We start from the raw sequence: 26,188 nt of genomic DNA, 5'->3' as shown, positions 1-26,188 counted from the left end.
GTAAATACACACATCAAAAGTGTCTAGGGATCAAGTACGTTTAAGAGTATTGCTGCAATTAGGGTTAATTATATTAACTTTTTTGTATCGCTATTGATACTTTTTAGTGAGTTTTAACATTTAAATAAGGAATATTGTTTAAAATTCGATAATAAGAAGAAAATCGATTGTCAACGTGGTTTTGTATAAAAATGAGTTATAGCGTTTTGACAAAATCATTACAATATATGCATCGGAACCGAAACAATTTACATTATTATGGAGAGACGACATCATTTAACCCGAGAAGTGATGATGCGAGTCGTCGGAATGTTGGAAGCTGGTTCCAGGCAACGTGCTGTGGCTTTCACTCTTAACACTACACAGAGTGTCATAAGTCGCCTGGACGCGCTATCGCATGACGAGCAGCGTGGCCGAGCGACATGGAGGACGATCTCGCATCACGACTCGCAGACAGGACCGGTATATCCAAAATACTGCTCGACGGAATCGTACCATGACCGCCATGATGTTGGTTACGAGGCTCCACAGCTCCTCAGGCTTGCTAATAAGCGATCAAACAATCCGAAATCGTTTACGTGAAGTGGGTCTGCGATCCCGAAGGCAGCTCAGAGTTCCACCTATTGCACCCTGCAATCGCAGGACCCGTTTACGATGGGTTTACGAAGCGCGAACACAGAAACTGGGAGGAAGAAGACTGGCGCTATGTGTGCTTTTCGGATTAATCCCGCTTCGGTATGAGACCGGATACAAGACGTACTCGAGTTTGGAGAACATCTGGACGTCATGAACGTTTGAGATATTGTCAGGAAGTTCATCCATATGGTGGGGGAACAATAATGATATGGGCCGGTATTTGGATCGGCGGAAGAACCGATCTCATTTGGATCAGGGGTAACCTCAATGCTCAAGTTTACGCAGAGAGGATTGTTTCAGATGTTATCATCCCTTTGCGAGGCCAGTTGGGTGATTCATTTCAACTAATGCATGACAACGCACGTCCACACACGGCTAGAGTCGTAACACGCATTCTTGCCGAAGCTCGTATCAACGTTCTGCCGTGGCCTGCTCAATCGCCAGACCTCAATCCAATTGAGCACGCATGGGATATGCTTCAAAGAAGAGCTGTGCCGAGTATGCATACCGTACATACTCTACAACAATATTTTGACTTGTTACAAAACACATGGGCGGCCATTCCTCAAAGTGATTTTGATGAACTCATCTTAAGCATGCCAAATCGCTGTAATTGTGTAAACGTAAAATGTTAAACAATGAACGCGCTATAAAAGTGTGACCATTTTTTTAAATCTAGTAATCGTAACTTTATTAATTAACGCGCAATACCTTCGCAATACAAAATTTATTCTCTTTGATTTGGAAATCAAAATATTTTTTGTTTATTAAAGTTGTTATAACATACAGTTGCCAACTGGAGTACGATAGGATCTCTTTTTCCACCATAATAAAAAAAGCACTTTCAATCTTCAAAATGTGTAAAACATCACTAAGGCACAGTATTAAGGTGTAGCCTGGCTGCACAGTTTTTCATAGCCTTTTTTGCATTGCCTTCCGGAGTGGCATAGGAAAGGAAGGGAGCACCAAATTCATGGCATTTCCGCCGGCGTCATTAATAAATTAGCCGTGATGTTGTGACTGCGGCTAAATTGCAACTTTTACTTACTTTAAAGTACAATCCGTTTGTTTTTGATACAATCCGACTATTTTTTTGTATTCAGGAAATCGGATGTGTTAAGACAAATTAAACCATATCTCCGTAAATATAAATATTTTTCTTAAAAAACCTTCAAGTGCCTCGTATATAATTTTCATTTTAAAAAAACGCGAAACTCGTACCTTTTCAATTAAAACGACAGTTTATTTCGTGAAGAAACATGAAAACTCATATTTCATTCATTTCCATAATAGCGTCCCTTTTCGTTGAAACGTCTCTATGGCATTCATTTACATAAAAATAAAACCTCTTGTGAAAAAAACTAGGAGATAAAATACGAGCTAAAATGTCAAGTCTGCTAAAAAATTCCATCATTACTAAAGCTCCGACAAAATTTGTAGGGCAGCGGAGATTTTAATGAAATTGCAGCATTGTTTCGCCTGCGAGCGACTGACGCGTCTTATACCGACGGCTCTCCAACACAAGTTCTAACTAGCGAGTAAATATTGTGTATTCTATATACTGCTTGTTTATCAAGAAACTGGTAAAATACTTGTTGGAAACAAAAAGCGTTTATGTTAACCAGTGATTTATACTACGTTTTTCTGAATTGATATTTTTGCGCGTAAATAATTTGAACACCACTGATTATTTGTATACGATCCCTATATCAATAACGGTTTGACCTCTTTTTATTAGCATACACAATTAGGTGGCAGCGGCATATTTACTTGAGAAATCCTATTAACAGGATCGTGTGGTACCCAATTTATTCGAGTAGCCTTGTCCCCGAAACTTGTGTAAATAGGCCCTTTTTCTGTACAGTAGGTAAAACGGTAAAACCATCATCACACGTACTGAAGGGATGTTATCAGTCAAATTTACCAGAATTTAAGTATAAACATTTCGGGTTTTAGCGATGTTGAGAATAACGTTTATTCGTTAAATGTAAACAATAACATAACTAACAATAAATAGAGCTGTACTTGGTTTCATCTCTATTACCACCAATATTGGAAAACTCCTATTAAAAAAGGACAGTGCGAAAAGTAATCTGTCCAAATACTACGCGATGGCCTAATAATATATCTGTGGCGGCTTTCAACTGTGATTGATACCGGTCGTCCGTTTAATCGGGGCACGGCGGGGGGCGGTGGGGACCACAGGGGACAAGCATCAGGGTAATGAATAACGCCGGTACTTCACTGATAGCCGAGCAACAGATTTACAATTAGATCCATTTCCGCTCGCCGATGATTTGCGGGATTCACGCAGCAATCAACTCACATATACCAATCAACGTCGAATCTCGGCATCGTTCTGCATTAATATCACTTGTGTTAGTATGAAATGCTCAAGGGTAACTGTAGCCTTGTTCAAAATAAACCAGATTAACAAATATAGGATTATATTCAGTGAAACATTCAAATCCAACATAACAAACATTGGAATAATTCCCAATGGTTTGTACAAGCCGTGTACATTATCCTCGCGAGGGGTCGACCTCTGTTCGACACGTGAATCAGCTAACAGTCTATAATCCCATTTGCATATTTTCGGCATGTATAGTAAAAGCCACTATAATTCTAAGATTCTCTCAAAGTACCTTAAAACCTGGTTAATGAAACAGCGCAATAAAAACACAATGTTAAATTAATAATGAATGAATAGACTCAAAAATGTTTAAAAGAAAAATAGACGCGAGATGACGTGACGCCCTCTCTTGTGTGGTGAAATGAAAACTAAGAGGGTAAAATTATCAAAGTAGGTTGTATCATCCAAATCACTAAAATGTCTTAAAACGTCTAAGGCATTTTTACGAAAACTTATTGTATTTTTCTTAATTTATTACATCATATATATACATAATTTCGACATAATCATTTATTAATAACGTAACATTTCTCTGGAAGGTCAAGTAAAAAATTAAATAGTAACATATACATGTTCGGGATGTTAATGGCTTTAAGCCCGAATTAACAACACAGTGCTAGTGTTATTGCTCTAAAGTGCAGTTACTCCTGTGTACAGTGAGGTCGAGATACGCGCGGAGTATTAACCCCAAGTGTACACTCTTTATTTGGTGATTCGACAACCATTCCAACATACTGTACCTATATAAATACTCGCCGCAATTTTTTTTTCAACCCCTAACCTAATATAACATTCAGGCGCTAGAAAGATCACAAACCTACGCATTACTGTTTCGACGGGTGTGCAATAAATATATACACGCTTTACTATATGGTATTATCACATTGCGATAAAGGAATAAATTCGATTGTTACAAATTATCAATTTTAAACAATTCATTTCATTATACATATCAATTGATTGAACTGATTACTGTCTCCCAAAAGTAAGATGTCAGAAGCTTTACAAATTCAATAGCAATAAATATGCAACAAATTATATGACACATATGAAAACGTAAAAAAAAGAATGAAAAGAAATCCAAAATAAGAAATTGTTAATACTTACAGAAAATTCAATTTAAATAAAAATGTCGTGTTTTCACTAGTTTTAAAGATATGTGAAGGTCAGATTTCACCTTCTTAGGACGCTACTGATCCAGTTTCTTTAAAACGTTTTATCCTAATGTAACAGAGTTCCCTACATTTAGGAGATTTCATTTAAAATTGCTATTTGAACAAAATACGAGAGCTAACAATAAGCCTGACAGGCCATAAATGTTTTACAGGCACATTATTCTATTGTAAAATACTCTTACAAACTTTCCTATTGTAAAATTCGCATATTACATAATAAATATACAGGATATAATAGTACTCTTCAGAGTTAAAAAGTTGCCGAATCACCAAAGTTAGGTGCAGCCCGTCGATAACAAGGGAGCGCGCATAATTAAACGCGGCTTGGCACTGCCCGGCATTTACCACCTTCAACCGACCAGTTCAATGCTAAAATATAAATAAGACAGCAATTTTTGTATCAGATTTTTCTAAAAAACGGGAGGCCACAACACGATTTTCAACACTGGGTATGCTAAAAGGCGACAAAACAAATTGACATAGTTCAAACGTAACTGACATTCAAAGGCTAACTAGATGCATGAAAGAAATTGCTATACACGAATGGGATAATACTCTAATACATTGTCATATTGATTACATCACAAATTATTGACGACCGCTTATTTCGCCCATGTGCTTTGAGCCTGTGACCACGGTTTAGTGCTGATAGTAATCGCATGGTTAAATCTGCTAGCTGGTCTAAAACTTAAATAGTAACACGGTGTAGGGAGTCAAATTGGTGTTTGCGATGAACAATATTACGTGTAAATAAGGCTGCTGCGGACCCGCACGATAGTAACTATGAGTCTATTCCTGTATTTTATTAAATAATTTATTCTATAACAATTCTCGCAAATAAATTACTGCAGAGTTATCAAAACTATCACGAGTTATTGCTGGAGCTTGAGTTACTATCGCGGAGAGCGAGGTTTGGAATTCGCCCTTGAGCACACCCAGGGGTGTGTTTTCGCCAAGCGAACCAGGGCGCGCGCATTATGACTCAGTTATAAATCTTGATAGCCTTCTCTAAGTAGTTAACGCGGGACCGCTTGGGCGTCTTGTTGATGTGCTCCAGCCCGAGCCACGGCCGGCCCGTCGCGTCTGGAAGGGACAGATCTTTATTAAATTTTAGCACGCATTCTTCGCGGGATTGGCTCCATTCCTAACCGAATGTAAAGGCCGCTTTGCAATTTTCAAATGGGTTTCAAATATAGCACATAAATACTTACTAGCGTTACTACTCGGTCTGAAGTCAAAAATGTTTATTGTCGCTCCTTCGCTTATGTAGTTAGGTCTGCCATTTGTCACTATAGCAAAATTGTACTGAAACAAAACGAAGACGTTATTAAATACAATGCGTATTTAGTAAAAAAAAAAGAAACTTATCGTGCCAAGAAAAAACAATACTATCATATCAACTATCATAACCCTTTGGTTTGTATCACACGTTGCGCAAATTGTTTGTTTAGATTCTTTATGATATTATGCGACTCACGGGACGAACACGTTATGCTGTGGTGATGACTATTCACGATAATTGCATTGCCACTCTGAGCTTTAAAATTCCGACAGGCACTGCCACTACTCCCGCCACCCTGAGACATGTGTTGAAAAGTTCCATGTGCCTGTAATTTCACCAGCACGCTCTCTTCAAAACTGGAACGCAGCAATGCTCACATTACTGCTTGACGGCAGAAATAGGTAAGGTGACTTCCCTGGACAAACACTTCACAAGAAGCTCTACTGTTACTAAATAAAACTAACAAAAGAATATGGTATACCTTTTCCCACTCCTTGTCGGGTATGTCGAGTTTCTTCTGCAGGCGGTCCCGGACGGCCTGGAAGGGCTCGTTGTGCTTGACGCGCGCGTAGAACGGGATGCCGAACGTTGCGTACACTTGCTTGTGGAAGTGCGCGCACGGCACTAACACCTCGTCGTCCTACACACAAATCAAATACTTCATTACACTGATAATATGATACATGTAGGTGAGACACAAAAATGCATGAAATGTGCCTCACTGACAATCCTGTCATTATGGAGGCATAAAACAGAATCAGAATAATTGAAATAGTACGAAGTTAATTCTTCAACCACTATGTACAACACTGTATATGCCGAATTCATGTCAAAGATCTCTACGACTGCGGCAAAATTTCGAGGCAAAATTTCGGCACATGTGGTCTTAGGCGAGACATCACTATCGTTAAATGTTTACTGTCTCGCCTCACAAACCAAATACAATGCTATTTAACACGCACTTAAAAATGTGGAACTAGCTATAAGTACCTAAGCAAAATATGTCGCAGGCTGTAAGCTAGACGGTATTAAGTTTTCGTCGTATTATTACTGTTTCTATGTAGATTATAGTTAAACTAAGCGTTCAAAGCACTTTTTGCAAGAGAAAGTCTTACAAATAGTAAAGATAAAGTAAGACGTACCTGTAAGTGTAGCTCATCCCTTGGTATCTCCTCTATTCTATAAAGCCGCGGCGGCGAGATGATCACCTGGTCCAACGTCAGTTCCGGGTCAGGCCCGGGTAATACTTTGTGACACGACACTTCCACGATTCGTAATCTGAAACGTTCACGTGGAATTATTGCAGTGGTATAGCAATAACGACTACATAACACCATAGCACTTTTAAATAATCAACGTTTGATCATATATACAGTTACAAATTAACAAAACATAAAATAACATCCAGGTATAAACCAACATAAAAAAAATAACGGGAGTTTTCATCAAAGGAAATACTGGATCCCAAACTAGTGATACGGATAAACCATCTTCCCTGTTGAAATATTTTTTTTTAATTTCAATGGCCTCTCGCAGCATCCTGGTTATATAACGGACTTCATTTGCAAGAACTTAATCTTTATTTAAACCAACAGTCGTTAAAACCTAAAAGATGCTCCCCTGAAAAATCTACGAAACGTCAGTTACGCCCTTAATACAAAACACCGTATGTATTTTACATCTTTTTAATCGCAAACTCAAGGGGAAATAAAACAATCTAAGTAACCGAAAACAAGGAAACAAAATTGGAATGCCTAATCGACAGAACAAGTACAAGTACAAGAAAATCCAAGCATAATATGATTTTATATGATGTCGTCCTAGTTCTACATTTGATTTAAATGCACCAACCTTCCGGATCCATCGGGCGACATTTCGACGACTTTAGCTGCCTCTTCCAAGATGTCCGCCACTTTACCTCCTTTATTTGGATATAAAATTAATTCTTTGTCTTCTTTATAGTTCGGACCGACCTATGCAAAAAAAGCAAATTTTAAATACACACTGACACAGTACTTTCCACCATACGCTATTTTGTATTTTTTTCTTTCCATCACATCATAGTTAACGTTAGCAACAGTCTAAACTTCATTTCCTACTCATATTGTTTCTCTTTCTATCGTAAAATATGCCAAAGATCAAATGATCTACACTACACCTGGTAGCAAATAAACCAAACCTGTTGTTTTTTTCGTGCTACGGCTTTTACCAAGAAATAATCAGAATTAAACTAATACTAGCATCAAGTATATGTACAGGCAACGTCGAAATACAAACTTACCCATAGACATTTAAACTGTTTCTTGTTGTCCAATTCGTTAACTTTAATAGATAAAATCTGGTAGAATAATTTCTTAGGGCACTTTGGTTTACAGTACACTAGTAAGTCCTTAAGTATTCCGTCGTACGAGTATCTCAAGGGCAGTCCCGGCGTGTCTTTGTAACTGTAACAAAATAAGTAATAATAAATGCATGTGCTAATCAATTCCATAAGACTTTCATTACCCGGGCTTTTTTTATAAATATGAAGTGACTGGACGAACAAGACGTGCGCCTGGTGGTAAGCGACACGCCTAACCGTAACACTCGCATTCCTACTTTAAAGTTTTGCTTATACTTTGTAGTTTAGACGGACTTAAATGTTTTCACTGTGTAAAGACGAGCGACATTTGTCAAGTACAGTAATTGTCTCTTAAGAGCTTTGAATCACAAATATGGGAGGGGCACTGCCATTGCGCGTCATTCATTCAAGTCATTGTGCGTCTCAACGCAAAGTTGGTGAGTCCCATGTGCATGTAGTTTCACCAGCATCCATTTACCCTTCAAAACCGGAACGCACTAACGCTCACATTGGTTTTGCATGGCGGCAGAAATAGGTATGATGGCAGTACTTCCGTGGACGAACTCTCGCACAGAGTTCTCCTGCTTGTCAAATATATACGATCTACTCTAATATTTAACTTCGAGGATACCTACTTTGAGTTTAGAGACTGTTGTCGCTAAAATATTTGTACAAAATCTACTTCTTGTGACCACTAGGAGTGCTGTACAATAGTCTGTCTTTTTTGAAGACGGAGTAAAATGACAAATGCAGTGTTGCCAGTTTTTGTAAAATTTTAAATAGTCATGTCATTGTTGTCGACAGTATTATTATTAAGTTATGAAAGAAGGTAAAATTTTGCCAAAAATATCTGAATTGTGATTGCTACGAGATTCTAATGAATAGTAATTGCATTATTACCTTCATTCTTATTTTGACTGTTGACCTACTAGTATCGAAATATTTTATTATTCAAAAAAGAATGTCTCTCTGAATGTCTCCTCTTAGTATTTTTAATACCCATCTTTCTAAACGCAGTTTATGTATTTATGGACTTACAAAGATTGACAAATTTAAATTACGCCCACTATGCACTATGCCCAGCAGTTGGCGGAATAATGGGCCGATAATGATTCTAATGAAACAAATTTGGCTGTTTATTACATAAGCGTAACCAACATTCAGTCGATTGAACATTTATCGAGTGCAATCACTAGTTGGTTGTAAGCGGACAAGACTTTTGCACAATCAACTGTCATTTTATTGAAAAAAGACTATAAATTCTGCAGTATTTTACGCGGTTGCTAGAGCTCTATAACGTAATGGTAGACATACGTACAGAACACTCAGCCTCAAAGGTATATCTCCTTGTAATTTACAAGCGCAGACCAAATGTATGTCTGCATTCGTGAAGGGGAACGAACATCAAGTCAACAAGTACTCCAATAGAACTTACTTTTGACACTTAAAGAACTGTATTAAGTAAGGATCCACATTGAGCCGCTGGCCAACCGCCCGCGCCATTTGATCGTAGCGCATCTGCATCGACAGTTCCATTGTGAACCTGCACACAAGTACCACATTAAGCTTATGCATTAAGCTATGAAACTAAAAAAAAAACATTCAAAGCAAAAACTGTTCAGTATACATTATAACTTGGTCCATCCTTTTACTACTAACATAGTTAACATTACTATAGCAATAATAATGATTTATTTTCCCCACATTGTAGTACAAGAACAAATCAGTGAAAGAAAACAAAAAAATGTTACCTAACTAGCTTACCCTATGCTGCAAGTTTCCAAGCCTCTACCTACAGATACAATATTCCTAATAGACTGCGACAAAAAAATATTCTTAAAAACAAAATTAATTTAAATGAAATAAAAAAAATATAGGACATAAAAATTAAATAAAACTTGAAACTTACCCAGGGTCATTGGGCACAGTTTTATCGACAAACTGCACCTCGACCTTGTAGAAGATATACTTGAAGTAGTCCTGGCAGGTGGGCAGCTCGAGGTCGTCGTGGCGGTTGTCGGCGCGCTCGAACACGATGATATCGCCGTCCATCAGCTCGTCCAATACCTGGCCGCGTGCACACGACTCAACCCGAGCGGGAGACGCCGTAGGGGCCTCGCACTAAGAGGCTACTACACGTCACCGCTTTCTTTTTTATTTCTAATGTTGTCGTTGTGCTGACTACCGATCGGTAGGGATTTATAGTGAGGCTTCACACGTATTCGTTTACTGCACAGTGATATCGTTTTCCGATCATGCTTATTTTGTAATGCAAGCGTATTGACAATGTTTAATCCTGCATCCGAACAATGTACCACATTAAAATGATCGATATGCGCACAGAGCAGATGTACGAGTGCAGAGCCAAAGAAAATACTTAAGAGATACGGCAAGTCTCGTCAACAGTTTTTGAGTTAAATTTACAGTAAATTTCATTGTTTACGTGTTATGGTAGTGTACTGAAGCTCAAACAAATTCATGCCTTTCTTAAAGGAATATTGTAGAAACGATAACTAAGTTTACTACTGCATGATAATAAGAAACAAATAATGCATCAAACTAAACATACAATTCAAACTTAGTAAGTATAGTAATAGTTACTATTTTACCTTTCTTCGTTTGCGCATCGGACTTGCTAGCTAAAATGTTACCAATCCAAATGTAGTAAATACAATCAATGCAACTACATGGCTTAGACTAATGAAGGATCTGATAGAATAAAACCGATAAATAATACCTTTTCGAGAGGGTCGTTGTAGTTGTTGATCTTCTCGACGAAGTCTGGCTTGATTTCTTCGTACAAAACCAGTGGCGTGTCTGGACTGAAACCTGGTGAATGAAGCGAGCACATAATGATACTGATGTTGACAGCCTGACGATGGGAGGCACAGCGCTTAAAACTATAGGCATTAGACGACGAAGTCTCAGGTTCGATTCCTTGTAGAACCAATTTGAAAAAACTTTTCTACATTAATTCTGATCGTGGCGTTATGGGTAGTGCCCGGGAGCTAATTTCATTGCTCTGGTACGCATGGTACAAGGGATTACTTAGTTGCGAGACCAATTGTGATTATCTAACACATATTGGTTTTCGCGATTGTTACACATAGGAAATGAAACTACTAATCCGGATTTAAATTAAAATTTAAATCGTAAAATAAATCAAACCGGATTTAAGTCAACCGTGATCATGGGATCTGTAAAGGGCCCGAATAGTTGGTTTGTTTGAAAAAACAAATATACGCGAGTTTATTCTGGAAAAATAGTTTCATTACATATTATCATAATTATTATTTATTAATTATCTTCAAGAAATTCAACAAATTGTAATAGAAAAGCATTTTTAGTTCAACATCAGCTTATTATTTTCTAAAAGCGGAATGAATAAGAAATCTGTTCATCAGCAAAAAAAAGTTTTTCACTTATTTTGACTAGTTCGGAGATGTCAATATGTAGATAATGAGCCTATCGCGTTTATTAAGCAGTAAGTTTAACCAAATACTTGTATTAATTAGTTTATTTAGAAGCCGATATGTAAACTAGACCACTTTTATAAAATGATTGTTTTATTTTAAAATAACATTTTTCCTAACACTGGGGTGGTCATAGGAATAAAATATTGCGACAGTTAAGTTTCTAACATTTACAGGCAAAAGCCTATAACAGTATTTTATTATAATCAAGTGTTACCGGTCTTTATATCTAGATTGAAATGTAAGTATATATAATAACAAATAAACATACCTGCGCGTTTATTGAGTATGGGTACGAGATCAACTGGTTTGCTTGAAATTGGCAGATAGTGATGTCCACAATAATGTATACGCTTCTGTTTCGGGTCATAATACTTGAAGAATAACACCACATCATTTTCCTTATCGAACGTGGGTAGTGTACTAAGGCCAGAGTCTGGTGGCAACATCTCAAGGAAGATGTTCCACGGGTTCATGTTTTCGGATATGTCTGCTACCGTTTTGTGTTGATCGTTCACGATGTCAAGACACGTTGGTCTGCATGTCTGTTGGGAGATGATTATTATTAATTTCCCGTAAAACAAAATACCCCTTACGACAAATTGACCAATTTCAAAATTCGAAACATCAACTAAATTATTACCGTCGTCTTTAGGATGTCGTTCGTTTCCACGTCGATGTAAATATCGACGTGGGAAACTTGAAATGTCGTAGGAGATAATTTGTCATAAGGGACATTTTATCGTAAGGGAAAGTGTCCCATACGACATTTCAAACTTCCGGCGTCGATTATAGTTTATAAGGAATATTTTACTAACACAATACATCCGAAATAAAAATCTAAATTTATGTAATATTTAAAGAACCAAAACTACTACTCTGTCCATTAACCCATTCATGGACAGTAACGTCGTTTACCGTAAAATGAAATATCGCATAATGAAATATATTACATTTAACTTTTTATATTGAATCAATATAAAGCACAAAGAAAAATAGTGACATTTTTGTACTGTCCATGAACAAAAGCCTTACCATCATTGACTTACAAATAAATGGACGACGGGTCTAATACAAAAACCACGAAAAAAATGTCGCAAGTCGCATTGTAATGTCATCGCAGTACTGTCTAATTTTGCTTGCTTCGCTGTCAGTCGAACAAACGAAGACTAAAGCGTGAATGACGCTCTGTATACGATTTTCACGCCCTACAAGTTCGGACACTTTTTAGCGCGGATCCGACGTCCATATAATTGTAAGTCAATGCTTACCATGAACTGTAATTACGATTCAATTTAGGATCTATAATAAATCGTTGCGAGACAGCGCTACACGAAGAGTATATCACCATCCCGCTTTTTTGTTGTTATGAACCTATGCTGAACTGCAATAAGAGTTCATGATAAGGCCCAGGTTATTTTTTTTTTAATACCAAGTGACGGGACGAACATGTCGTGAGCCTGGTAGTAAACCACACGCCTGCCCATAACAGTTGCAGTGTTACTCAGAACTTTAAATTATAAAGATCTGGGTGCACCGCCACAGCGCCCACCCTCCTGAGACAAGTTGACAAGTCTCATGTGCCTGTAATTTCACCAGCATTACTGCTTGGCGGCAGAAATAGGTAGAAATAGGCAATAATTCCCTTTACGAGCTCTTTCACAAAGAGCTCTACTGCTACTAAATTTTAACGAGTAATTTAAGTAAGTTTGTTTTTAACGAGTAACTAGTACAGACATACAAAGATGAGGTGCTCGGAAACAAAGAGGCGACATCCTTTGAAACAAAATACAAACTAATTCTAAATTTCAAGGCATCAACTAGACATGGCATAAGGTACCTGATTGGAACGCGCACTAAAAGGCCAAGGGCGTAACTGTTTGAGCGGATACTTGAAGTTCTCGGCCAACGTCTCCATGAGCTCAGCCACAGTAGCCTGTTTGCGAACGCGGAACACCCTATAGTGAGCCCGCTCAGGGTCGTAGAGGTCATTGCCCTGGTGGCCATCGAAAGCCTCTTCCAGCACTACATTGACGTTCATGTAGAGATGAGCTTCGTTGCGCTCTTTGCGTCGTATCTGTAATTAGAATTATAATTCAGACCTGAAGATGTTTTAAGCTGGAAACATAACTAGCAGATACAAAAAGGCTTTGACTTAGGAAATGAAACTATTTTTCCGGATTAAAATCGCGTATATTTGTTTTTTCAAACAAGGCTTTGACTTCTTCACTTCGGGGTAGGTACAGACCTATGTGCAAGCAAGCGCGCACGCGGACCTTATTCAGTCAGATCCGGACCCCAGATCAGCCCATTCACAGAATTCATCAGGAGTTCAAACGGCTAGTGCCTCAGGTGAGCGACCCCGGGGGCACGTACAGCACCCTCCCTAGCCTGAAAGGTGCCGGAGCTATTGGCACGCTCACCTCCCACTGTGCATGGCACAACTAGCAATTGTCACCACGAAGCTTTTGAATCTAAAATCAACTACCAAATAGGCGGGTTGGTTCAGTCTAACACGTGACAGTATTGCAGAGGTTGAGAACGCTAGAAGTTCTGAACATAAGAAGCCTGCATACAGTTATACATACGCTGACCACAGTAAATTAATACGCACCGTTTCAATCCTCTTTTCTTCTGCTAGTCGTTCGCTGAGCTCCGTGGGTATATCTGCTTGTGTGACTTCTTGCAACACAGTTTTTAACTGTGAATCCCTAGAACAATCAGAACTTTTAATGCAACTCAGTTGGATATCTTACAATCAGCGAATTGAACTTTAACATAGTATTATACTATAGCTACACTATTGAAATTTGAACTTCATCGACGAATGGAAAGTGGATAAAAAATACCAATGCCGGGACGAATAAATTGTGCGCCTGGTTATAAGCGACACGCCTATCCATAACAGTTTCAGTGCCACTCAGAGCTTCAAATCACAAAGATCTGAGGGGCACTGTCACTGAGCCGGTACCCCTGAGACATAAGTTGACAAGTCCCGTATGTCATCATATGACTTGTAATTTCACCAGCAACCTTTGCCCCTCAAAACCAGAACTCAGTAATGCTCACATTCCGGCTTGGCTACAGAAATAGGTAAGGTGGCACTTACCTGGACGAACTCTTTCACAAGGAGCTCTACTGCTACCTTCAAATTTCATGTATATACGTTACTTAGTCGAATGAGCTAATAAATCAAAAATCAATTACCTAATGTAGACCAACATGTAGGCGTTGGTACAGTGGCGCACAGTAAGCGCCATGTCCTCGTCGTGCCCGCCGTAGTTGTACTCGATGGCCTCTTGTTTCGTGCATCTCGACACTACGTCGTCGTCGAACTTGCACCACTGCAATCACAAAATTTGTTTCATATTATCGTAACTACCTCTGTGGCCGAACGGTACAGGTCTGCCTCGCAGAAGTCCCAGGATCGACTCGTGGGTCGGGAGAAATATTTGTATGGCCTACCTTTATTTCTCAGTTTGGACGTAATATCGTCTGTGTTTGTGTGTCCATGGCATCCGCGAAACAGGATATCCATAGTGCGCGGCTATGAGTGTGTCTGGTTATTATTATTATATTCATACACCTAAACGGAACGGGTGACTCAATCGCGCCTATAGAATGGCGCTTAACAGCAAAGTCGTATTGTGAGAGTGACGTAATCGCGCTCCTTATCTGCGATAGATATTTATTGCTTACGTTTGAACGCGGTGGTTTTCTACAACGGTAGTGTACTCTAGGAAAAATGCCAAATAGTGCTAGGAGCAGCATGCGTTAATTACTTGCATGAAATGTACAAAATTTCTAAATAGTCCCCTGTCGGAAATCGGTAAATAATGATAAATTTGTGGCCAACATAGGAAATTAATTTTTTTATTAGCCAGGTAAAGTCCTTCAGTTCCTCAATGTTATCGACCGTGGCTCTGTAATTCGTGGTGATTACAATAGATCAGTTGATAGTCGCAGTGATGAGGGATTGCATATGCCCCGAATGAAGCCACCACATAATAATAATAAATAGGCAATTACGGATAGCTGTTCTAGAGGAAACTGGCAGGCATAGGCAGACTATATTCATAGTCTTACTGCAACATGTCATGCATATTGTTTGATTGACAAATAAGTTTACATCCGATTTTAATTTCAATTATTTTGTTACTTATATTCTGGAGACCGCGCAATAAATATGTCTGTATAAACTAGACAATTACGGATAGGTGTTCTAAAGGAAACTTAGGCCCCGAGAAACATTATCTGGTGAAGCATAAGCAGACTATATTTATAGTCTAACGGCAACATGTCATGCATAGTTTGATTAGCAATTAAATTTACGTCTGATTTCAATTTCAATTATTTTGTTACTTTATTCTGGAGACCGAACAATAAATATGTCTCTATAAACCAAAATATTTGAACTCTTTCACACTACGTCTAATTACGCAATATGAAACTAGTACAAATGATGAAAATATATTTCTGCATCCCCGATTTCCAGAACTCTCTAATCAAGAGTGAGACAAAATAAATTTATTTGACTCTAGTCATTATGCGATTCGATTATCTGTTTCGGATCTATTGAATGTACTTTTCCATCGCCCTTGGGGTTGATGAAGACTACGTAGTGCCCGCCGTGGTTGTCGCCCGAGTGCACCAGCACCGCGTGTAGCGTGTAATCTGCAGGCGTCTCCGGCTTCTCCTGCAGATATGCATCAAGGTTGATGTGCTCGTAGAACTCGAACCTGAAGGCAAATAATAACTGTGTAGTCGTCATCCCACCACGATGGTCTACATCCTTTGTGTTAAGCTCCACACGTGAATCTGCTAAACGAGGGTGTCGATCATATCGGAATATTCCAGGCACGCTATACCTACAAACTATTTCCGCGAATTGCGATAATTTGTTACCCAACAAAGAAAAATTTTAGAGCGCCCGCCCATTGAGTCACTAGTATTGGCCACTAAACGCGACCACAGATTACGATTTCGTATTCATTTTGTATGGCATCGGCGTAAAACGCGCGTTCGAGTGGCCGCATCCGAGCCACAAGCTGCGGGAGTGGCCCGCGCTCGCCTTCCGCGCACACTTGGCCACAGCCGCCAGCTTAAAAAATTTGGTTAAAAATAAATATTTAGCGACTTGTGGCGTCTTTTCACCCTTATTTTTTTGAAATATAAAATTATAAGTGACCTCTCAAATTAAATCAAAGTAAATCTAAAGGTAAAAATAAAGTCATACTTATTTTCATGTTTAAAGCTGGTAACACCATCGTCGAATTGGATGATTCAGCATAGCTATATGCTAGTGGCCGCGACCGTATCCAGCCACTAACCGTTGCGACTGTTAGCCGCGTCTAGTGGCTTAACTCAGCCACTGGTAGCGTTTAGTGGCCCAGTAGGCGTAAGTAAGCATTTAGAGCGCACGATAAAAAATGTATACTTCTAGACCCCCCAAATCAAAAATGAGAGACAAAAGAAAATATTACATTATGTGGAATAAAAATGTTTCAGGTGCCGTTCATGCGCCCCCTGAAATCTCATATTGTCTGGACTAAGAAGACCCGTGCGTATTCCACAGACAATACGCGATAGTTAAGATACGCATACTGGTTCAACTCCCTGATGTTTATAGAAACCAAAACCCATACCTGTCATTAAACTTGACGGAGCTATCCGTGATGGGATCGTACTGAAAGCGCATAAGATGCAAATGCAGAACGGGAGGGAAGGAGGCGAAGATGACGCCTTTCTCGGCTTCCTGCAGGCCGTGTTCGCCTGCGTCGTACTTGTTTTCACCGTCGAGCGTCTCCGTGCTGATGTAGTCTTTGAACGACTCGTCGACTGGACAAAAATATTGGATATTTAAAGTGTATGTTCATTAATAGAAAAATCTTTTCAGAATATTGCCATTAATAGGCAAATTAACAGAACCAAATCAAGATAACTTGATGGTAGAGTCAGAAGCTTAATATGTGAGGTTATAATTTTTGTCAAAGCACAGTTGCAAGTGAAAGAGTCAATGGTCCTTAATGAAAAGAAAGAAAAAATGGTCAGCGGATAATTAAGCCTTAGAAGTCACTCACTGTTCTTCTTCCCTTTAATATTGAGTTGAATATCGTAGAAGGTCTCGACACGCGTGCTGGACACGTTCACGTTCTTGCACTTGATGTACGAAGTCATTTTGCCTTCGAACAGCCGCGGGACAGTACCCTCCACGCAAGTGCCTTTCATCTTGCTCTCCAGTTTATCCAGAAGTACCTGTGCGATTTACATTTATTTATCGTACTGCATAGCTTTCATCTCGAGCACTAATAGTTAACAACCATCCATATCGTCCTTAACATATTAGTTACACAAGAGTGTAGAATACGGAACAAATGTGCCAGTACTAAAGTCTGACTTCAGCAAACAATATTGACTAAGTCACCACACGTATCGATGAGGAATCGCATTACCGCGGGACCGCCGACACACAACATCTTTTCCGCTCTTCTTATACGGACATAAAGTTTTTCTGACCGGCTTTAAGCGATCCCGTGCCAATACGTGTGGTGACTTCCTAGGGCTCAATTTATATTGCGGCGGAACGGAATGAAAGCGATTTTTTGTAACGATATTAATTCTACATAGCGTAAGGAACTTAGTTGTGTAACGAACAAACTAGATACGAGCCAAAAATCACTTCGCGCGCCTTCCGCGGAATTATCGCGCATGCTTGAGAATCCTCGCTCATTCGCGAGAATTCCGCAGCTCCCATTGACGACGCCTGTCGTATCCTCGGGCAGTGGCGCAAAGGCAGGCGTAGTGTGACGTCAAACGTAGACGAAATGGTAGAATTTCGTTGACGCCGACGCTTCTTGAGGTTGTAGAGCGTCAAGTCTCAGTCACTCGAGCGTTCACTGGAATACGAATCCAGCGACCTTCTCACATAACGAGGCAAAATTGAGGCTTCCGTTCCGCCGCAATGTAAATTGAGCCTAAGAGAAATTTGATGTAAAAAAAAGAAAAAGTATTGGTAAACAATGGACCTAATGTGCCTGTCCTAAGATTCCTAACATATATATATATATATTGTATATATATAGCTTGAAAGTCAGGGGATAATTTATGATAATTCACATGTACTCATTTGTATATTTTTCTCATCCTCACATCTATGGATACAATTAATTCCTTTTTGACATATTTGGAGACAACACTAACAAGCATTCATTTTATTGTAAATTTGTATTAATTTTTATTAAATTATTTATTCAATCTGTTTCGTAATTGTAATAAGACTAAAAATCATCAAAATACAATAAAAGAAAATTAAAACTTATACATACTCTCAGGAATTCCTGTACATCATGTTGCATGAAAGAGTCAAGGGTCTCCCAGCCAAAACTCTTAGTCAGCTTCTTGGTACCGACCGGTTTGTCAGAGAATTGCAGTTCGTAAAATACTCTCTGCAACGCTAGTGCCACGGACCTACAAATTTTATTAAATTGAGAATTATACTGAAATTATCTCCGCTACTCGGTTTTTTTTTGTTTCAACTTTCTTTCAAATAATTTTTACGGTTCCGTGAATTTACCCCTTTTGAGCCATTAGTTTCTACAGATTAAGAAACATTGGCGGCAGTGCCAAAAATTGGAAATTATCGAAAGTGTTACTTGGGAGTGCGTATGGCTCTTTCAGGTTCTAGAGCCTTAGTTCCCAAAATGGTCCTGGTAGACCTCCAGGAGTCCACGGGAGACTCGACGGGGGTCTACGTTGGCGTGACAAAAAATAATTTGGATATGGAATATGATAGAAATGTAGCTGCAGGGGGTCCACCGGAACCAGCTAAATTCTGAAAGAGGTCTATGAGAAAAAAGTCTGGGAACCTCTGTTCTAGAGGATCACAGAAATAGCAGCTAATCATGACTCATGAATATCATCATGAACATGAAGTTTTTCAATATTGCATAATATTTTAAGGGTGATTGTATATATCACTAGAACTTTTAACAAGTGGACCTCTCTGAAATCGCAAAAAAAAATCAGCAATAGGTATAATTAGGTGATTACATAATTATACCTATTTCTTTACATTATCCATTATAATGTTATTTAGTTGGTGCCAAATATGTGAAAATTGTAGCTACTTGATTTGTTAAAAATATTAGTTTTATTTAGAACGTTATTATTCCCCAGCACTTACTTTCCGAATTATGTCACAATATTGAGCGTGCGAAATACATATTTATGAAAAATTACGGACTATTTCACGATTTCTGAAAGGTTCCCGTAGTAATAGTTACTCGTAACAATGGGTAGATTCACCACTTAATACATTAACATAATAATAAATATCACCTGTATAAAAATGATAATCTTGTTAATTTAAAAAAAGTCCAAGATATTTTAGTTTGTGAGACACGCTTACCTGGTGCTATCATCAGATTCTGTAGGCATCTTGTAGACAGCCTTCCTTAGTTGGTTGGTGAAGTACAGGGTTTGAAGCAGTGAGTTCATATAACAAGTAGCGCCTTGGTTTTTCAGACCTAAAATATTGTTATTAATGTGGTTAATGTGACATTACATCTCTACCATCTTTACTTAGTATTCTAATTGACAAATTAGAATACTAAAATGATGATGAAATTATTGACTTGTCCCTTTCCAGACTGATTGTATATAGACAAATAATCCTACGACCACAACAATGTGTGCTATGTTTGATGTAGTCATAAGACTGAATCACCCTTTATCTAAAGGCGCCGTAATAGGTGTGCTATGCAAAACCAAATTAAGCTCGAAACACTTTACATGCTGTCTCCGCCAATAGCGAGGGCGGCACGCAGTGCAGACGCAGCGAATGGAGCCACTAGATCGACCGCGGCGACAGGCAGCGCGCGCACATAGCATTTCTTAATTTCTATGTTTTGAAACATTTTACGGACATTAAATAAATGTTAACAAGTCTTATTCTAATTTTAAGGACATTAAATAAATGTTAACAAGTCTTAAGTCTTATTCTTGTATCCTTAATCGCATGCAAGAAAGTGGCGACCGGGTCAGGACGGTACATTAACGAAAGTACGTAAAGGAAACCTAGGCCAACGTCAGCGCTGTATCGAAGTCTTAAGTTTTATTCTTGTATCCTTAATCGCATACATATGCTTAATTGAAAAACTTTAAAAAATCTACTTCACATATATTTCAATCATCATAATCGACCCCTGGATCTCCGCTTCTTGTGAACATGCTTTGATTTCTTTTATGATATTAAATGACGGGGCGAACAAGCCGTGGACCTGGTGATAAACGACACACCTGTCATAGCAGTTGCAGTGCCACTCAGAGCATTAAATCGCAAACATGTGAGGGTCACTGCCACTGCGCCCGTAATCTTCAGACATAAATATCATCGCGTAAAATCTACTTTCTAACGCATTATTAAGGTACAAGTTCACTATGAAATCATGTAAAGTTGATACTGCTATCATCTCCTGTTACCTTAGTTTGGATTATCATTGGATCAACAGAACTTTTTACTTACAGTTCTTGTAGTTTCAGAATATGTTAAGTGGTAATGATGATGAAAGAATTGCAGTCATTCATGCCCTCAAATGTGTAATAAAATAATGTAGTAAAGTTGACTGACCAACATATCCTGTATGCTTCTTAGAGTCCCAAGAGACGCCGTGGGGGGCTTCGGCAGTGACGTGGACTTCGAGAGTGATAGCGTCGTCCTTGATGTAACCTTTCTCGGGGTCGAGAACGTCGGTCCATGACATAAAGTGCGAGAAACCCCAATCGTTTTCCTTGCTATTCAATTGAATAATGAAGTATGTCAATAATAGTCCACAAAACCGATAGTGTGACAAAAAACTATGTGCATGTTTCAAATACAACAGAAAATAGAACAAAAAGAAGTGAAATGTGATGTCTTAGTAGAGTCACACGCGCAATCCACTTCAATTTGTGTTTTAATAGATTTAATTAAAAACTGCAGACATCTGCAAACAATAATACTATGATTATTTTCTTTTTATTTGAAAAAAATATACAACCAACCTGTAAAACAAATGCTGGATCTTCCTATAAAACGGTTCAGTATCCGGCTTATGGGAGATCAGCCTAAGTTCGGCCATGGCGTAGCATGACCAGCTAGAGGATTCACTCTCGCCGTTACACTGCAGGAAGAAGCCCAGGGACTTTTGCTGCTGACGGTCGGCAGAGGGCGCTTGTCTAGGCATCACCATGATCTTCCAAGGCAAGTTGCGGACATAACAAGGTGGAGAAAGCACAGAGTCCTTCAGGTTTCTGAAGTTATGGACTGTGAAGCGGAAGGTCGCCTCGGAACGCGCTTCGTCATCCTCCATTTCGGCGTCCAGACAGGCAAGCTGTGGGAAAAATGTTTAAATTAGCAACATTAAATAAAGATCTTTATATTAATAATTATAACAAACTAGTGGAGTAATTTCACAAAAAATAATTGAATATCAATTCAATAAAAATTTAATTAACATAAAATAAACTTTTTTTTTTTCAATTCTAGCATAACAAGTTGCATAACAAGTCCATTTTCAAGTAGTAAGTTTGTTGTGAGTTAAGGGTTTACACGCTCCTGACCTAGCAGTAGATCACTACTCCCAGTGACTATGTGCTGTCTGAGGCAGCAGTAAGTGCGCATTTTGAATACCGAAGCAAAAAACCCATGCTTGCAGTCTCAATCCAAGCATACGAGCTACTGAAGTTTTTCGCGAAACTGGGAGCTGTAATTTGTAATGGACGCGAATGGCCAGTGAAAACAAAAATAAACGTAATACCTTAGGTGTGTGCTATAGTCAGACTCGCATATGATAGTTACTCACATAACGTCATGGTGAGAGTAGCTGTACTGCATAACTAAACCAAGTTAATTTGCATCACATAACCAATGCTAAACTTTTCAATAATTTAATACTACAGTCAAAATCAATACCTTAAGTAGTATATGTTCATAAAGTAATAGGAAATGCTTACAGGCATGTCGGAGGAGGTGGTCTCCTGGTTCTTCATTACGTCGCTCATCACGACTTCGCCGTTGGGCCCTTTCATAAGATCGTCGTCCCAAGTCTTATCTGTAGCTGTTTCTACAGTCTCCACTGTAAAAATATGTGATTGTTTTTATAAAAGCTCAGTTTACCACAGTAAATATGAAGAAGATTAGGAATTTTCAGGCAAGAAAACAAAGTGAAACCATTTTATGCTAGTGACAATTTCATTGAAAAAGCAATATACTTTATATTTTAGTAACAATCTTCCAAATGCGTCAAGCTTTCCAACTTTATCACCTTTATTACTAATGTATTACTGATCTATAAGTATAATCCTAGGAAGTTTTGAGGTAAAAAGTTTACTACACTTACTAATAATTACAATTACTCTAATTCAGTATAAGTATCCCAGTTTGCAAACAAAATATTTTCCAACAGAAAAATTTATAATGTTAAAATTAACCTTGAATGGCTATTAACAAATTGCAAATTGTCTTTATATCACTTTACAAACTAGAAAATTACAATAACAGGAAAAACAATCTGTCCATTGTTTTTCTGACACTGAATTGTGACAATTCTGACAGTAAATGTGGCACCTGAGAAAAAATTACTGAAAGTAACCAGTCATGCATGACTATGACATTTTATGATCTATGGTTGCCAAAACACCGAAGAAGAATGTATAGAAGATGAAAATTAACCACACTATGTGGACAATATTCATGAAAACTATACAAATTATATATACCGCAAAAAAAAAATATTATAATTTGCTCAAGTTATACTCAGTAATATGTACTTTATACGCTATTATACCCTTTTACAATCTGACAAAACCATAAACTCTAGTCTATTGTTAAGATAGAATTGGACTCTCGCCAAGTTGTGGAATTTTAAACAACCTATTTTGTGAACTGACAACAAGAACACAATACCAATACCAGTGACACAATTTTAATATTCAAAAAGTAACTTGTGAACCTTTGCATCCTACATTGGTCATTGGGGCTAAATACACTTCATACTAAGGCATACTTAGGTATTCTTATATATAAAATATTGCAGTATCACCACTGGATATCACATGAAACCTACCACAGTTCCCCAAATAGAACAGAAGTATTTAATCCAATTACACTCCACAAACACCTACCTGGCTATAAAAAAGTTTCAAAGTATGTAAGCATGTTATATATGTACTACAGTATTTATTTAGGTCAAAGTATGTTTGAAACATCTTATTCAATGAATATCAAAAGAGTGTAGTGTAGGATTGGTGGCTTATAAAAAAAGCAAAGAGGATGGCAGAAGAGTGTATGCATTGTGAAACCTAGTGCTTTGGTAAAATATTGAATATGAATATATCTGGCCCTGTTCTAAATTCCTTCACTAGATATTCCTAGCCTAAGCTATATTATATTCCTTTCTAAAGTTAAAATTACAATTTCTTGAGACCTAACTATTACATCAGATTATTAGTTCTTGTAACATTGTGCATGCTAATAAGAAATAAAAATATATTTATTTCTAAATGAGAAAACTACTGCCAACAAATCAATAAGCAACACTAATTTTGTGATGTTCATAAAATTAAAAATGAATTAATGATAGCAATTTTATAAGTATTTCAAGGATAAATTTTACCCATTGACTTACAAATAAATGGACGACGGGTCTAATATAAAAACCACAAAAAAAATGTCCCAAGTCAACCTATTCGAAATTTAAATTGTAATGTCATCGCAGTATCGCGCTGTCAGTCGAACAAATGAAGACTAAAGCGGAGTTTGGCGCTCTGTATACGATTTTAGCGCCTTACAAGTGCGGACACTTTTTAGCGTGGACCCGACGTCCATATAATTGTAAATCAATGATTTTACCATTCTATTTACCATGAAAAGTAATCAATATTATTAACAAAAATTATATTTATTATTTGTTTAATACCTAGAAACATTAGATCTCTTCTGATTGTTACACCATATCATTTAATGTCTTTAGTGTACACACATGAGTAAAGGTACCCAAAGGCAAACAGTATAGTTGAATGATTAATAACTAACTAAGCAACTACACGAAAACTTAACTTTTTTTGTTGGCTATGGCAGACAAGAAAATTGATTTATTCTTCTTTTCTTTTTAAAAGGTATCATATATATATATATATATATATATGTCATGATTGGGCTATAAGTTACATTTAAAAATTACCAATTACAAATTTAAATATTACCAACATTAGTTGGGCTACAAAAAGCTGAGTAATACCAAACATATACCAATATATAAAATATACCAATCAATAGCATCAACACTATCAGACTATACTATCTATATCACCAAAATATAGTAAATAGTATACTATTATTACACCTATATAAACCATGAAATTAGGTTCTAAATTGTTTGCAACATGGTATGACCACTTTCTATCAAAAAGTGAAAAACGTAATACAAAATCCAACAAAACAATACATCTATAATTAGACTCACAACGACTTGCACTTTTAGAACAAAGAAACTGTTAACTTATTAATAATTTAATTAAATTTGTAGTTTCAAAACTATCAATCAAAGGCATTCAAGTCAAGTTATGCTGACAGAGGCTCATTGGAAATTCAGTAGTGTTACCAAATTGTAGAGTTATTATACTGAAAATTTAGATTGAGGTTAACTGCATAAACAACACCCATGTTATGGATTGGTTGTACATTTTATACCCACTATGATGGCAAAGTTCATTGGACTTCTATTGAAGTGTCGTTTGAACACCACAATGAAAATTACGAAGCTTCCTACTACTCATGGAAATACGACAATGGTTGGATTAGGTAGCAATGTAAATATTGACGTGAATGACGTTACTGACCTTCCTGAGTCTCCATTTCCTCCACCTGGTTCACATTGGAGTCGTGCTGCTGCCTGTCCGGAGCAGGCGTGTGGTTCATGTTAGCCGGGCGCGCCACGGGGGACTCTCGCCCAAAACTCTTCGATATTTCCTGAACCAATCACTCTTATTTTCAACTAGAACTGCGCACGCTGCACTCACATAACCCTCCGCGACCGAATTATGCACAATACCTACCTTTAACGCCAAGGGATCGGTCCCTTTGGACCTATTGAAAATCCGTTGAACAAACTTCAACGAACCTTTCTCATCGACTCTGACACCCTGCGTACCCGGACTTTTGTTTCTTTTGGAGGGCAAGATGTTAATTTTTGAAGAGTGTTTACTTGCGGCGCGGCCGATGACTGCAAATTTCAACACAAGGATCCAATGGAAGATAGGTACGCTAATAGCACATTCCTAATCTTTTGATCATTGCAAGATTTACTTTATCACGTTATCGTACAGCGGCGTATAAAAAACCACTAACGTAACCGGGTAGGTACTTATATTCGCGAAAATAAACAAAATGGTGGAGGATAATTTAATTTCTGGCTTCGGATGTGTGGCCCGGTTTGATCGACGAATGCACCATTTTATCATTCTCTCACATTCACCATAATGTTGTACCAAAGTCGATATTTTACCACAAAGTTTTAATTGGAAATCGATTTAAACGTCCGAGTGGATAATGAAACCTTCATAAAGGTCCTCTCACACTGCTGTAGTATACCAACCAACCGACCGGTACAAAAGTTATAAACGATTTTGAGTTATCTATTATTAGAAAAGGTACACATTGGGCAGATACGCTCTCACGAATGATAGTTATAGTTTCGTAAAAACATATTTTTTTAATCTTGAAAACTGACACGCGTCTGGCATCAAAACTCCATAGCGTGCCTATGAGATAATTCGGCTTTTTTGCAAGACTTGCGTATTACTAATTTGTAAATGGAAACATTATTTTTA

At 37.9% G+C, this 26,188-nt stretch overlaps 1 protein-coding gene across 4 annotated transcripts; it reads right to left on the bottom strand.

The window, feature by feature from the left end:
• Positions 1-3,094: 3,094 nt before the first annotated feature.
• On the bottom strand, positions 3,095-25,794 carry LOC113228415 (ubiquitin carboxyl-terminal hydrolase 7-like). Of its 4 annotated transcripts, none has more exons than XM_026461707.1 (23): positions 25,415-25,794; positions 25,199-25,328; positions 22,313-22,434; positions 21,362-21,690; positions 20,949-21,112; positions 19,728-19,845; positions 18,646-18,787; positions 17,401-17,575; positions 16,966-17,158; positions 15,906-16,059; positions 14,528-14,664; positions 13,935-14,031; positions 13,161-13,397; positions 11,592-11,865; positions 10,585-10,676; positions 9,757-9,902; positions 9,283-9,390; positions 7,788-7,950; positions 7,358-7,479; positions 6,649-6,784; positions 5,988-6,146; positions 5,436-5,529; positions 3,095-5,322 (listed from the first exon to the last, which is right to left on the bottom strand). In XM_026461707.1, the coding sequence occupies exons 2-23, from the start codon at positions 25,275-25,277 to the stop codon at positions 5,207-5,209; spliced, it is 3,357 nt and encodes a 1,118-aa protein (XP_026317492.1). In that variant the 5' UTR covers positions 25,278-25,328; positions 25,415-25,794; the 3' UTR covers positions 3,095-5,206. The 4 variants fall into 4 exon arrangements, with proteins under 4 accessions (XP_026317492.1, XP_026317494.1, XP_026317493.1 ...); XM_026461709.1 differs by having other exon boundaries at positions 9,757-9,899; XM_026461708.1 differs by having other exon boundaries at positions 3,096-5,307; positions 9,757-9,914.
• Positions 25,795-26,188: the final 394 nt, after the last annotated feature.

The sequence above is a fragment of the Hyposmocoma kahamanoa genome, unplaced genomic scaffold, assembly GCF_003589595.1.
Source record: "Hyposmocoma kahamanoa isolate Upper Pololo Valley unplaced genomic scaffold, ASM358959v1 232, whole genome shotgun sequence".
Classification (NCBI taxonomy): Eukaryota; Metazoa; Arthropoda; class Insecta; order Lepidoptera; family Cosmopterigidae; genus Hyposmocoma; species Hyposmocoma kahamanoa.
Note: the sequence above shows the minus strand (reverse complement) of the source record. Positions and strands in the feature narration are given on the sequence as shown.

Excerpts from the sequence above, each read along its gene's own strand:
- LOC113228415 (XM_026461706.1), bottom strand. The coding sequence starts at position 25,277 with ATGAACCACACGCCTGCTCCGGACAGGCAGCAGCACGACTCCAATGTG. Across the intron at positions 14,665-15,905 it reads ACCCCAAGGGCGATGGAAAA|TGGTGCAAGTTCGACGACGA; the intron begins GTACATTCAATA and ends TTGTGATTGCAG. Across the intron at positions 7,480-7,787 it reads AACAGTTTAAATGTCTATGG|GTCGGTCCGAACTATAAAGA; the intron begins GTAAGTTTGTAT and ends TTTTTTGCATAG.